Raw genomic sequence first — 14,614 nt, 5'->3', positions numbered from 1 at the left:
GCCTCAGCATAAGCCCATACTTTTTTAGTATTGTTTTCAAATATCTCTGCAACTTTTGTATCTCTCTACAATCTACCTAAAAATTTTATGTTCTATCCATAGGAAGTAAACTACTTTTATTTATTAGAACACATCACACTTCTGCCCTTTTCCACATGCTCTTTCCTTTGCATTGCATCCTAATCTTTTAGGTTTGATTAACTTCTACCTATTTTTCAGGTCTCAGCTTAGACACTGTATCCTAAGAAGCCTACTCCACCTTGTCAAGTGTAAATATGCTATATGGTCTGACTGAACCCTCTACCTCCACATTATACCACTTATCACACTGACTATTCAGTTTTAAGCACTCAGGAGAGTATAAAATCTGTAAGAACAAGGATTCTATCTTATGTATTATATTGCTAGTGCCTATTAAAATGTCTGGCACACAATATGTGCACTTATTAAATAATTAAATATAATAATTTTAATTTAAATAATGTACGGGATAAATTAATACTGTATAGAACAACTGATGGTAGTTGTATAGTGCTGCTAATGCTAGGCAATTAGTTGAACATTATATCTTTTCTTTCTAGCAGAGAAATATCAATATTTTGGGCTTGAAAATAGCAAAATTTTACTACTTTGTTACTTTCTTCTATACAGCAAAACCCAATATAAATTAAACATATAATTGTATTGTCTCAATTCTTCAAAAGTGATTCCACATATCATGTAATTTTTAGAACTAGCACAATAAATGACTAAAAAAATACATATAGAGCTATATCACTTGTATCACATATCATAATCATATAATCATGATAATCATATATCAAAATCATGAATGATCATACATGATAATCATATGAATGATATTCACAGAACTCCACCTAGACTTAATTACAACAAATAAAGGTGATAAATTTACCGGTAACTGTTGCAACTTCAGCAGAGAAAGCCTGTTGATTGAGACTGCTTGTTTCGGAATCTATATGAAGTGTGGTTAGACTAGCTACTTCCTGCTCTTCAGCACTCTGATGATGGCCTGAACCTGAATCCACATCAGCAGACGAAGCAATTCCAGTGTCAGCTCCAAAGCCAAAATCTATAAGGAAGACAGAATATATGAGTTCAAGTTATAAAACAAAAATATTTATATAAGACACAGCTGAATCACTAAAAAGGCCAAATAGTAACATTTCCCCTAAACCTATTCTATTTATAATTTATTCTATTTATATAGATGTGATATATCATCACTATTATCCATATTTTCTGATGGCTAGTAATACACATGTTTTTCAAGTATTTTATAATCTCTAGCACAGGAATAAATAAATTATATATATATATGATAAAAATCATCTTTCTTTTAAATCATATTTGTCTGGGGTCAGACTAATGTAAAATTAGTCCACAAGGGAAGGAAATAAGTAATCCTCCAAGGCATCTCTCAGTTCTTCAGAAACTTGATTCCCAAGGTTTTTACTTTATTCTTATTAACTTTGGTGCAAAGTACAATAGTTCATCCTAAATTATTTTCCTTTCTACATTTTGATCTTAAAAATATAATGTTTTACTCCATTTGCAATAGCCTCAAAAAAAAAATAAAATACTTGGGAATCAATCTAACCAAAGAGGTAAAAGATCTCTATAATGAAAACTACAAAACATTGAAGAAAGAAATTGAGGAAGACCTTAGAAGATGGAAAGATCTCCCATGTTCTTGGATAGGCAGAATTAATATTGTCAAAATGGCCATACTCCCATTCACTATAGCCTCGAAAAAAATAAAATACTTGGGAATCAATCTCACAAAAGAGGTGAAAGACCTCTACAATGAGAACTATACAACACTAAAGAAAGAAATTAAAGAACACCTTAGAAGATGGAAAGATCTTCCATGTTCTTGGATAGGAAGAATTAATATTGTCAAAATGGCCATACTACCTAAAGTGCTATACAAATTCAATGCAATTCCAATTAAAATCCCAATGACGTACCTTACAGAAATAGAGCAAGCAATCATGAAATTCATCTGGAAGAATAAGAAACCCAGAATAGCTAAAGCAATCCTTAGCAGGAAGAGTGAAACAGGGGGTATTGCAATACCAGATCTTCAACTATACTACAAAGCAATAGTAACAAAAACGGCATGGTATTGGTACCAAAATAGAAAGGTAGATCAATGGTACAGAATAGAGGACACGGACACAAACCCAAATAAATACAATTTTCTCATACTAGACAAAGGTGCCAAAAATATGCAATGGAGAAAAGATAGCCTCTTCAACAAATGGTGCTGGGAGAATTGGAAATCCATATGCAACAGAATGAAACTAAACCCATATCTCTCACCATGCACGAAACTAAACTCAAAATGGATTAAGGACCTCGGAATCAGACCAGAGACCCTGCATCTTATAGAAGAAAAAGTAGGTCCAAATCTTCACCTTATTGGTCTAGGATCAGACTTCCTTAACAGGACTCCCATAGCACAAGAAATAAAAGCTAGAATCAACCACTGGGATAGATTCAAACTAAAAAGCTTTCTCTCAGCAAAGGAAACTATCAGCAATGCGAAGAAAGAGCCTACAGAGTGGGAGAATATCTTTGCCAATCATACTTCAGATAGAGCGCTAATCTCCAGAATCTATAAAGAACTCAAAAAACTCTACACGAAGAATACAAATAACCCAGTCAACAAATGGGCTAAGGAAATGAATAGACACTTCACAGAAGAAGATCTACAGGCAATCAACAAACATATGGAAAAATGTTCAACATCTCTAGTAATAAGAGAAATGCAAATCAAAACTACCCTAAGATTTCATCTCACCCCAATTAGAATGGCGATTATCAAGAATACAAGCAACAACAGGTGTTGGCGAGGATGTGGGGAGAAAGGTACACTCTTACATTGCTGGTGGGGCTGCAAATTAGTGCAGCCACTCTGGAAAGCAGTGTGGAGATTCCTTAGAAAACTCGGAATGGACCCTCCATTTGACCCAGCTATCCCACTCCTTGGCCTATACCCAAAGGACTTAAAATCAGCGTACTACAGAGATACAGCCACATCAATGTTCATAGCTGCTCAATTCACAATAGCCAGACTGTGGAACCAACCTAGATGCCCTTCAATTGATGAGTGGATAAAGAAACTGTGGTATATATATACAATGGAATATTACTCAGCCATAAAGAATGATAAAATTATGGCATTTGCCGGCAAATGGATTAAATTGGAGAATATCATGCTAAGTGAGATAAGCCAATCTCAAAAAGCCAAGGGACGAATGATATCGCTAATAAGTGGAGGATGACACATAATGGGGGGGAGGGAAGGGTTAGTGTTAGGGTTAGAGTTTTTATAAATTAAAAAAAAAAAAAAAAAAAAAAAAAAAAAAATGGCCATACTACCTAAAGTGCTATACAGATTCAGTGCAATTCCAATTAAAATCCCAATGATGTACCTTACAGAAATAGAGCAAGCAATTATGAAATTCATCTGGAAGAATAAGAAACCCAGAATAGCTAAAGCAATCCTTAGCAGGAAGAATGAAACAGGGGGTATCGCAATACCAGAACTTCAACTATACTACAAAGCAATAGTAACAAAAACAGCATGTTATTGGTACCAAAATAGAAAGGTAGATCAATGGTACAGAAAAGAGGACACGGACACAAACCCAAATAAATACAATTTTCTCATACCAGACAAAGGGGCCAAAAATATGCAATGGAGAAAAGATAGCCTCTTCAACAAATGGTGCTGGGAAAACTGGAAATCCATATGCAACAGAATGAAACTAAAACCCTATCTCTCACCCTGCACAAAAATCAACTCAAAATGGATCAAGGACCTTGAAATCAGACCAGAGACCCTGCATCTTATAGAAGAAAAAGTAGGTCCAAATCTTCAACTTGTTGGCTTAAGATCAGACTTCCTTAACAGGACTTCCATAGCACAAGAAATAAAAGCAAGAATAAATAACTGGGACAGCTTCAAACTAAATAGCTTTCTCTCAGCAAAGGAAACTATCAGCAATGCGAAGAGAGAGCTTACAGAGTGGGAGAATATCTTTGCCACTCATACTTCAGATAGAGCACTAATTTCCAGAATATAGAAAGAACTCAAACTCTACATGAAGAATACAAATAACCCAATCAACAAATGGGCTAAGGATATGAACAGACACTTCACAGAAGAAGATCTACAAGCAATCAACAAACATATAAAAAAATGTTCACCGTCTTTAGTAATAAGAGAAATGCAAATCAAAACTACACTAAGATTCCATCTCACCCCAATTAGAATGGTGATTATCAAGAATACAAGCAACAATAGGTGTTGGTGAGGATGTGGGGAAAAAGGTATACTCATACATTGCTGGTGGGGCTGCAAATTATTGCAGCCACTCTGGAAAGCAGTGTGGAGATTCCTTAGAAAACTTGGAATGGACCCACCATTTGACCCAGCTATCCCACTCCTTGGCCTATACCCAAAGGACACTTCAGAGATACAGCCACATCAATGTTCATAGCTGCTCAATTCACAATAGCCAGACTGTAGAACCAATCTAGATGTCCTTCAATTGATGAATGGATAAAGAAACTGTGTATATATATATATACACACACAATGGAATATTACTCAGCTATAATGAATAATAAAATTATGGTATTTGCAGGTAAATGGATGAAATTGGAGAACATCATGCTAAGTGAGATAAGCCAATCTCAAAAATCCAAAGGATGAATGATCTCACTGATAAGTGGATGATGACACATAATGGGGGGTGGGAGGGGTGCAAGAATGGAGGAAGGAGGGACTGTATAGTGGAAAAAGAAGGGTGGGAGGGGAGGGGGGGAAGGAAAAAATTAACAGAATGATTTAAACATCATTACCCTATGTAAATGTATGATTATGCAAATGGTATGCTATTACTCCATGTACAAACAGAAACATGTATCCCATTTGTTTACAATAAAAATAAATTTTAAAAAAATATATAATTTGTTTTATGAAAGGTCAGCATTGCTTTTTAGATGCACTTAGTTTGGCAAAATAAAGTAATATTAACCTGATGACTCCCTAAAACACCCTTTTTTCATTGAAAAGTGAAATCAAAGTATGCAGACCACTGTCTAAGTAACATTGCAAAGGAAGACGACTGCTACATAATCCATAAGTCAGTTCTAGACAGACAATACAAAACATACTACTCATATGGTAAAAGATACTTGCTGTCAAATTTTCGGCCATCATACTGGAAAGCACTGAAAGAATCCGAATGACTATCTGAGCTGATAAGATCACTGCTCCCTGCACTAGCAGGAGAAGTCCATTCCGAAGGCACTCCAGGGTCATCAACAGGGCGCATCTGGTTCTGTTTGTTTAGGATATCAGGGAGGTCTTTGGGAATTTCGAGGCTACCTGGACTACTTCCTCTTCTTGTCATAGTCTAAAAATTCAAGAAACATTTAAGCATTAAAAAAAAAAAAAAAATTTTATTCTCAGTAAGCATCTGAAACCTTTAATTTCCAAGATAATCATCAAAATAAGTGCTGAGATTTAGTGCCTGCAGAAGAGGGAAACACACTCACTAAACAATCTGTGCAAGGGCATGGACCTGGTGCCTAAACCAATGTTGGTGTACCTAAAGTAAAGTCTCAGTAGGATCCATGGAGTCAGTACTCTTTGTATTAAGAGTGAAGTATTTAAGGGACAAAAGCAGGGATAAATCAAAGATAGAACAGGTGAGAGGGAAGAATGATGTCTAAAAAGCCATTCTATAATGATTCTACAATCATTTTTACCCACTCAAGGAAAAAAAAAAAAAAAAACTTAAAAAAAAAGATGTCACAAACGATTTGAAACTCAAATGGAGTCATGACCAATTCCATATGTATTCATCTTCCCCTAACAAGCATTATTAGGGATAAGATAGTTTTTTATTTCATTTTGCCATTATCTTCAAAATAAAGAAAACTTTAAAATCTATTCCAAAGTTATCGGGAATGATTAAGCAATATTTGTGCTATGAAAACTATGGGAGGTGGGCCAGGTGACCTCCACTGTTATCTTTTCTATTGACAATGGCAACTGGACCAACATGGGACCAAGTTGGGAGAGCCAGAAGATAGTAGCTTATATGACTATTTGAACAGATATTTCAATCTCTCTTTGGAGAAAACACAGCTTGCTTGCTTTATGTCTTTGGATTAAAAAGTATTATAGAAATGTAATTTTAATAGGGCTGGGGATGTGGCTCAGTGGTCGAGTGCCCCTGAGTTCAATCCCCAATACCCCCCACCAAAAATCTTAATTTTAAAAAAGGGTTAAAATATGGAGGAAGGTTGTTTTAAAAGAAAAACTTCACATATACATATGATACACACACACACATATATACAGGTATGTATCTTTTGGTTCTCTTAAGTTTCCAGTCTAAAACCAAATAAAATAGAAACAGAACTTACTGAGGCATTACCACTTCGAAGTCGCTCTGCTATAAACTCATCCATCAGATCAGGAACATTAGCACTGCTGCTGCCAATATCACTATTAAGAGGAGGCAGTTTGGAGCTCATGTCCTCTTTATTGACTAAAAGCAAATAAATAACTATATATAGTGAGGAAAAAATTTAACTGCATTTTCTAAACTTAAACAAAAATAACTCAAAATAAAGTACCTATGCCATGTCATTTATTTTGCCAAACATGCACTTATGAATAATTTTCCTCCTTTAAGATTTAATTTTAAGAATTAGTAAATTGGTATTTATTTTATTCATCTAAGCAGATGTTAGTCAATCTTCAGAATAACCTTAAACAGCAAGAAAGCTTATAGATAAGCACTAGTTGAAGTCAGGTTAATATTGCCTATAAAGAAACTGGTATATTTACTTATCTTTCTTCCTGTCTGTGTGCTTCTATTTAGAGACTTAATAATTTATAATTTCTTTTTCCCCAAAGAATATTTGCAAGGAATAGATCCCTTAAAATCTATGCAAATCTCAATGGGACACAAATGCATTTAAGTTTGGCTATTTATAAATAAAAATTCTACAATTTTCATAGAATGTTGTTTCTATCCACTATAAAATCTAATTTTAGCATAGGAAAAAAGATGTTTATTTTTACAAAAGCTTAAAAAGTAACCAAAACTATTTTGATTTTTTGTAATTACTACATTATGATTTATATACAAGAAAATTTTAACTTTGGAAACTAACTTACAGAAGGTAAGATGTTGTCTATGTCACTGCTATTGCTATTGGAAAGTTAATTTCTCTGTAATGAAAAGCAAATCAGCACTGTTTATGTTCCTAATAAACTACAAAGCATTTCAGAAAATATATTGGTCAGAATTTCACTGTGAAATACCATTATCTTTATATTACTGGCCAGGCTTTGCTAAGCTGTCAAATACTGCCCTCAGGTGGCATTAATGGCTCAATGCAAGATGCATTATACAGCGTTGTTAATCATGCTAACAAAACCATGTTAAAACAAATAAAATCAAAACCTACCTTACTGCTGAAAGTTAATTTCTATATCTGTAAAGTTATTTTAACTTTGAATCAAGATAAAACAGTTATCATAATCTTGCTTTCTTTCTGTAATTTGTCCATAGAGGTTCCACAATTAAATCAGTATTAACTTCATGAAACCTTTATGCACATTTAAAATCTCAGAAAAAAGAAAGTAATGATAAGTGTTTGAATTACATGACTTGCATTCTACACAAATGAATGCAACACTAAAAGCCCACATCATGTTTGGAAGTGGCTTAAAAGTTATTAAATTCACTTTGAAAATTAAGAAATAATTTCCTCTTCAGCGACAGTTAACTATATGATGGTGCTGATTGCAGGACCTTGATTCTTATTATGTTAGATGTCAAAGTAATTTTCACCAAGAAAAAATATAAAACCACATAAATTAACAGCAAATATAAATGAACCCAATTAGACACAGATAGTGCCCTTTTATAAAAATTAACACCATGGGGCAAGAGAGAAAGTATAATGACTCCTTAGTAAACTTAATTTCAAGACTCATGTGGTACACACTAAGGAAAATATTTGATTTAGGTAGCTTTTGAAAGGTCATTAAATTTTTCCTGTATCTTCCTCTTTTCTATCTTGTTGTTCAGCAGCAAAGAGGTTTAACTAAATGCCTTATAAGGGAAATTAGTAATTTAAATAAACATTTTATGCTGGGAAAAATACAGCTGGGGAAAGGCGCATGCATAACCAAACAGAGAGGAAGCAGTGACCATCCCAAAGCTCTTTGATTGCTTATAGCTTGCTTCAGTTGCATTAAGCCAAACTGGTGCTGTCTTTCTCCTTTTGCGCTCTGCACACTGTTAGTGCTCACCTGCAGCTTTCCTTCCAAAATAGCCCATTACATGACTGTACAGATCCCTCAGTGGAGCCTCTGGTGGCATTCTGTTCTGCCTCTGTGGGGAAACATTTGCCTTCGGCTTCGAAAGAGCATGTACAACAGTTTTATAAACGCCACCCAGGGAGCCCTGCTGTAGACCTGCCTCATGACTTGATGACCTAAGAGTACTACGACTACTTAACTGATTACTTGCAATTTCTTCTTTTTGTAATATGGTAGTGGGAATCTCTGTAGATTCCTTCACTGTTTTGCTACTAACAGATGCTACACTAATTGTATCTAGAGGCCGGTATACACCAGGTTTTACAAGCTCTGTACCACTAGTTGGACTGGTATGGATATTGCTGGTGCTGCTACTATTACTACTACTAAAGCCACCAAGCTTCCGTAGTCTCATCTTCCATGGAGCCTCTTTGTTTTCCAGAGGATTGTAAAACTGAACAGACTCAGTAGATGGTCTAAAAGTAACATGAACACTATTTCGTTTCTTAGTAGCAATTTTCATAATTTTGGCTCTATGGGTTACTGTTTCAGACAAGCTCCTTTTAGTTGGAGAAAGTTTGCTAGTGTTTGAAATATGAGGCATTCTACGGTTAACAGATGCTTTTAGTGTAGTCTTCTTGACATGCATTACATGTGGGACAGTGATTTTTTCATTTATTTGCACACCCTTAAGCTTTTCAGCTAGTGTTACATCTACACAGGCATCTAATTCTGTGGCTGTTTGTCTGTACAGGTATTTTCTTTTTTCTTTATCACAAGGGCTATCTGAACTAGGCTCCGATGACTGTTTATCAATGTTTGGTTGCTCAGATTTTTCAGAAGTTTGTGGTCTCATGAAAGTATCTGACTGATTAGGTGCAATATTACTCATGAAGATAGATGAGTTTGGTTCTTTTTCAAACTGCATAGTTTCAGGAGTCCCAACAAAAGACATGACAGTTTCTGATTTAATTTCCTGATCTGCATATTCTAATTTATCTAAGGATGATCTTTCATCTCTAGTTACTGCAATAATCACTTCTGGAGAAGCTATATCTTTACCTATCTCATTTTTACTATGACTTTCTTTAAAATATTCTTTTAGGGAAGAAAGAAGATCGTCATCTCCTTCAAGGTCAATGTACTGGATTTGTTCAAAAGCTGAATCTGCAAGTTCTATTGGACCTATTAAGTGACAAAGATGGTCATATATGCTATCACCAACTTCCAGAGAAGACTCTCTACTATGAGTATCAGTGATGTGGCTTTCAGTGGATCTAGTTATTGAAGAAGCCTCTGTGGAACTCTGCAAGCTTGGTGCATGACGGGATGAACTGTCAATGACAGGAACTGCACCTTTGGCTCGTTCAACAGTGAATGGTTCCAAGATGTCAGAAGTGCTGCTACTTCGAGGCAATGGCTGTTCCTCATTCAAGGCACCAAATACTTCATTTCCAGTGTCTTCACTTTGTGAAAAATGCCTGACTCTAGTTGAGCGGGGAAGTATTTGAGCATCATCAATATCTGTAAAAGAGAGAATTTATATAGAGTAGGAACTATATGAATATAAAAAATAAACAATCATTTTAACCACAGCCTAAGTTTATGTTTTAAAATTTTTTAAAAATTTGAGATATTTTGTAAGTTCAATGAAAGAAAATCAATTAAAAATACAAATCTGTTTAAAAAAAAAGAAAAACAAGATGGGCACAAGCCACTATAGCATGTAGTGTCAATGAATTAGAAAACTAACAAAATACATTTTAAAATGTTAACATGCATAGAAACAGACAGTGAGGTGATGAAACATTTGGAAGTGCAGTTAAAGATAGAGCTGTGCCAATAAATCAAGTAATTCAAACTTGTTATTCAATTTTTCCTAAAGTTCAAAACCAGAGGGGGGTAAAAAAAAGAAATCCAGATTTTATTACATAAAGATTATTTAAATGTCCCATTGCAGACTCCTGTAAATTCCTGTCATCTTGCCTGACTGATGACATATGAGCAGAAATCTCCACCTTCTTCCTAAATGTTCTCTTTTTCAGAAACTAACTGTTCTACTTAGATATTTTGCTTTATTTTATTACAGTATTAACATACTTCAATGCCATTAAATAAAATCAATACATTACAAAAAAAAAGCCTAATTCAACTTTTTTGTTCTTGACAGATCTGCTCGAAAGAAATAATACCTGCCTATTATTGGCCCTTTCTGTTAAACCACCACCAAACTCTTAAAAACTATCTATAATAGATTCTTACATCTCTTTATAAGAGTCACAGATTCTGGACTCAAAATGGACATTTATAGATGAGGAAGTTGAGATCCAGAGAGGTTAAGTTACTTTCTCAAATTCATAATCAAAGTTTGAGAAGTAGATTTAGCGTTCCATATCACTGCATTATTTTTCACTGCCTTAAGTGCCAAGTATATAGTAAATCCTTAAACACATGAAATTGGAAATCACAAGATGAAATATTATTTAACTGTTCAAATATATACACATTTTCAAAGAGGAATTTTAAAAGCTAAATATCATGTTTATGAAGCCATCAGGGACATTAAGTTGCCTAGGAATTTGTAATTTTAAAAACTGTTTTCAGAACAGCAAAATATAATCAGTAAAGGACAAAGAGTAAAAAAGTCAGTTGTTGCTACTTATTAGGGTTGTATGCAAAGATTAAAAGTAGAACTATAACTGAACAATCATAAGAAAAATTCAGACCCTAAGTAAAGTAGTGACTTGTCTAAGATCTCAAAGTAATTTCTTAATGGTTCTAGATCTTGAACATAGGTTTATTTACACTAGACTCTGAGACCAGTTTCCTCATTAATAAAATGAAAATTTTCAATCAAATATTTTCAGGGTCCATGCTATGGATCAAAGGAGACAGTCTTTTTGCTATTTTAATATTATTTTAATAAATATTTAAATACATTACATATGTGCCTTATTAAAAGTTTTGCTATCTAATATTATTTCATTAATTTTTTTGTATGAGGCTCCAATATATTCACTTTGCTTAAATTCAGATCAATAGAAGTTTGTATTATATCAAGATTCCTGAAGATGTATGTGAATGCTCCCAACATGTCAAATGTATAAGTTCTCCTGAAGTTGAAATAATTACATTTTTTTCTCATTAAGTTGAGGGGAATATATAATTCTTTCAAAAATAACACTGACTTTCTTTCTTATGCAGTCCATTTAGAAATTTTTCTAAATGAAAAGCAAAACAATTCCTTACCAACTTCACATTCATGCATTTTATACTCATAAAGTGTTTGTTACTGCAGCAAATAACTAATACATGTTTGTGTATCTTGGCAAATATAAATATTGATTTGTTATACCTCCCCTCCACCTTGAGGACAGATACTATATTAAACACGCACTCCATGTTTCTTTCCATACAATATCCCGCAGGGCTCAGCAAATAATAAATACTACATAACTTTCTATAAAAGTTCTTTAGAATTTTACAGTTGGGATTTTATTGAAGTTCAAAATTAATAATTCAAAACATTAAAGATACATTATAGTCAGGTATGGTCATGCTTATAATCCCAGCTCTTGGGATACTAAGGTCAGAGGATGTTAAGTTCGAGCCAAGCCTTGGCAACTTAGCAAGACTGTATCTCAAAATATAAACTAAAAAGGGCTGGGGATACAGATCAGTGTTAGAGTACCCCCTAGATTCAATCTCTGGTACTGGAAGAAAACCAACAAACCCCCAAACAACAACAACAAACCCTAATGTCAATGAATAAGCCATAAACACATGAACTTCAGGGAAAAAGTAGAATAGTAGTTTTGACCTTTAATTCCCTTTATTGATATTTCATAATTTTTCCATTCTAAGCCAGGGAAGTTTACTATTTAAGTTATCTTTTAAGGAATTTCTTCCCATACTCCTCATCTGCATATCAGAACACTTACTTAATCATTATTTCAGCCTATGTTTTCTTTCTAAAAATTTGTCACCACATATGATCTAAAGTTTCTGTGAAGAGTTTTTTAAAAAGGTTACTGGATAGTTTTCTACCAATAATGAGTGGGGAAGAATTTAAATATAATTTTTTAAAATTTTTTTAGCTGTCCATGGACATTTATTTATTTACTTACTTATTTATATGTGGTGCTAAGAATCGAACCCAGTGCCTCACACAGGCAAGGCAAGTGCTCTACCACTGAGCCACAACCCCAGTCCAAATCTAAATATTTTTAAGTCAAGCTTTAAATATAGTTATTACATGGGTACATGACAATATTAATTGTGTAAAATCAAAGAAAAAATAATTGAAACAGGGAGCCAAGGTCAGCACTTGAATCGAGTATAATTGATATTAATTCCTTAAATTTAGTTGGGGAAAAAATGCTTGAACTTTATTGAGGAGAAAAAGACTAAATAGCACTTTATATACATATATAATATTTTATATTTATATAGAGATACATATTTGTAATTTTTTTCCTACAGCTAGGTATTTTTCTATGTGCCCATTAAACTCGGTTAATTTAAAAAAAATGACCTGGTAAGGGAAGTGTTATTAGTCCTATTTTAAAGATGAAGAAACTGTTTAAGTGACCTATTCAGGTCTAAAGCTATCAAGTGGAAAAGCTGTGATCTGAAATAAGGCAGAAATTAGTTCATATTCTAAGTCTCTTAAGTAACATGTTGCATGTGTTTTATATTCATGAAATAGTTCGTTAATTTTTAAAATAAAAAGTGAAATTGGGGCTGGGGTTACGGCTCAGTGGTAGAACGCTTGCCTAGCACGTGTGAGACACCGGGTTCAATGCTTGGCACCACATGTAAATAAATAAATAATAAAAATCCATCAACAACTAAAAAACGTTTTAAAAAGTTGGTGAAATTAATTATATTAAGAAACTACACTGAAGCATAGTGATTTACCTCTATAAAGACAAAAATCTTAGCAATCAAAAGCTAGACAAATATTCGTAAATTGAACAGAGGAAAAAAATTGAAAAACTTTATATTAGATTGCTAAAAACAATAATGGTATCAGGTTTGAATAAAAATGTCCTTCAAAACAATTTAATTATGCTGCTCATATTTTATTGGAAAACAGAAGGCTCTTAAATTATTTTAGCCTAAAGTATTTGAAACCTTTTAATGGATAAAACAAAATGTTTTTAACAAAAAAAAACTTTAAAATATTGAGTAAATGCCTCTTAAAAAGCCTACAAATTTACAGAAATGTCATGTTTTATCTTTGGGTTTTCTTTTGTGGGGTTTTACAATTATAAACTAATTTTTAAAATATTTTTATTGGTACATTGTATTTATACATAATAATGGGATTCATTATGCCACATTCATATATATATATAATCTAATTTGATCAGTCTCATTTCCCAGTACCTTCTCTTTCCTTTCCCTCCTCCCTCCCCTGCATCCACTTGCTTTACTCTGTTGATCTCCCTTCTATTATTGTTTTTTTTTAACCTTTAATTAGTACACTATAAACACATATACACATATATGTATGTGGGATTCACTGTGGTATATTCATACATAGTCACAGCATAGTTTGGTAAACTTCATTCCTTGGTATTTCACCATGCCCTCCCCTCCCTGGGTTTTCTTGATAATGCATTAGCATTAAAGTACTGGGGATTATTTCTGTATTATAAATTTTTTCTAAATATTCTGTTTCAAAGAAAAATTTCCCCTGCTAATATCAGAGTATAAGGTTAGCTTGTAACATAAGAAAAGGGGGGGGGGGGGGGGAAAACACTTTTCACCAGAATTTAAGTTGCTTAAGGATTTTTTATTTTGTTCACCAGAATATCTCCCTTGCTTGAATGATTACTGGTCACATGGCCTAGATGAACACTGATAGAAGGAAAGAACACCTTTAACAAAAAATTAGCAGCTAGTTGGTAAAAACCAAGAATTTCTCAAGAAAAACAAAAACAAAAAAACTCAAGGTAGAATACTAACATATCACTAGAAAAGCGGAATAATTTCTGAAATGATTTGCAGAACCAAGTGCCCTAATATCTTTTACCAAAGTTAAATTCTTTTCCTGGTCAAGCACAAATATTCACTGTGAATAATACTTTTATGGCTCCTGAATTTATAAAATCATTCACATTAGTTTAAATAGAAATTGATACTATATGGGGAAACATTTTTTTCTGCTAATTACCAGGCAAATTTGTAAATTTTTTGTCTACATGGTCAACAGAGGTAATATAT

General features: G+C 33.5%; 1 protein-coding gene across 7 annotated transcripts in view; it reads right to left on the bottom strand.

Annotated features, from left to right (window-relative positions):
- Nucleotides 1–14,614, bottom strand: part of RALGAPA1 (Ral GTPase activating protein catalytic subunit alpha 1) — a 212,513-nt gene that overhangs the window by 111,494 nt on the left and 86,405 nt on the right. For 5 of the 7 annotated variants that reach the window (XM_079119319.1, XM_079119316.1, XM_079119315.1 and 2 more), the window contains 4 exons: nucleotides 8,375–9,907; nucleotides 6,472–6,596; nucleotides 5,237–5,453; nucleotides 917–1,093 (listed from right to left, as the gene is read on the bottom strand). In XM_079119319.1, coding sequence (XP_078975445.1) covers nucleotides 917–1,093; nucleotides 5,237–5,453; nucleotides 6,472–6,596; nucleotides 8,375–9,907 — 2,052 coding nt within the window. The remainder of the gene's footprint in view (nucleotides 1–916; nucleotides 1,094–5,236; nucleotides 5,454–6,471; nucleotides 6,597–8,374; nucleotides 9,908–14,614) is intronic. The other 2 variants (XM_079119320.1, XM_079119321.1) reach the window with 1 other exon arrangement.

The sequence above is a fragment of the Sciurus vulgaris genome, assembly GCF_902686455.1.
Source record: "Sciurus vulgaris genome assembly, chromosome: 2".
In the NCBI taxonomy this organism is placed as follows: Eukaryota; Metazoa; Chordata; class Mammalia; order Rodentia; family Sciuridae; genus Sciurus; species Sciurus vulgaris.
Note: the sequence above shows the minus strand (reverse complement) of the source record. Positions and strands in the feature narration are given on the sequence as shown.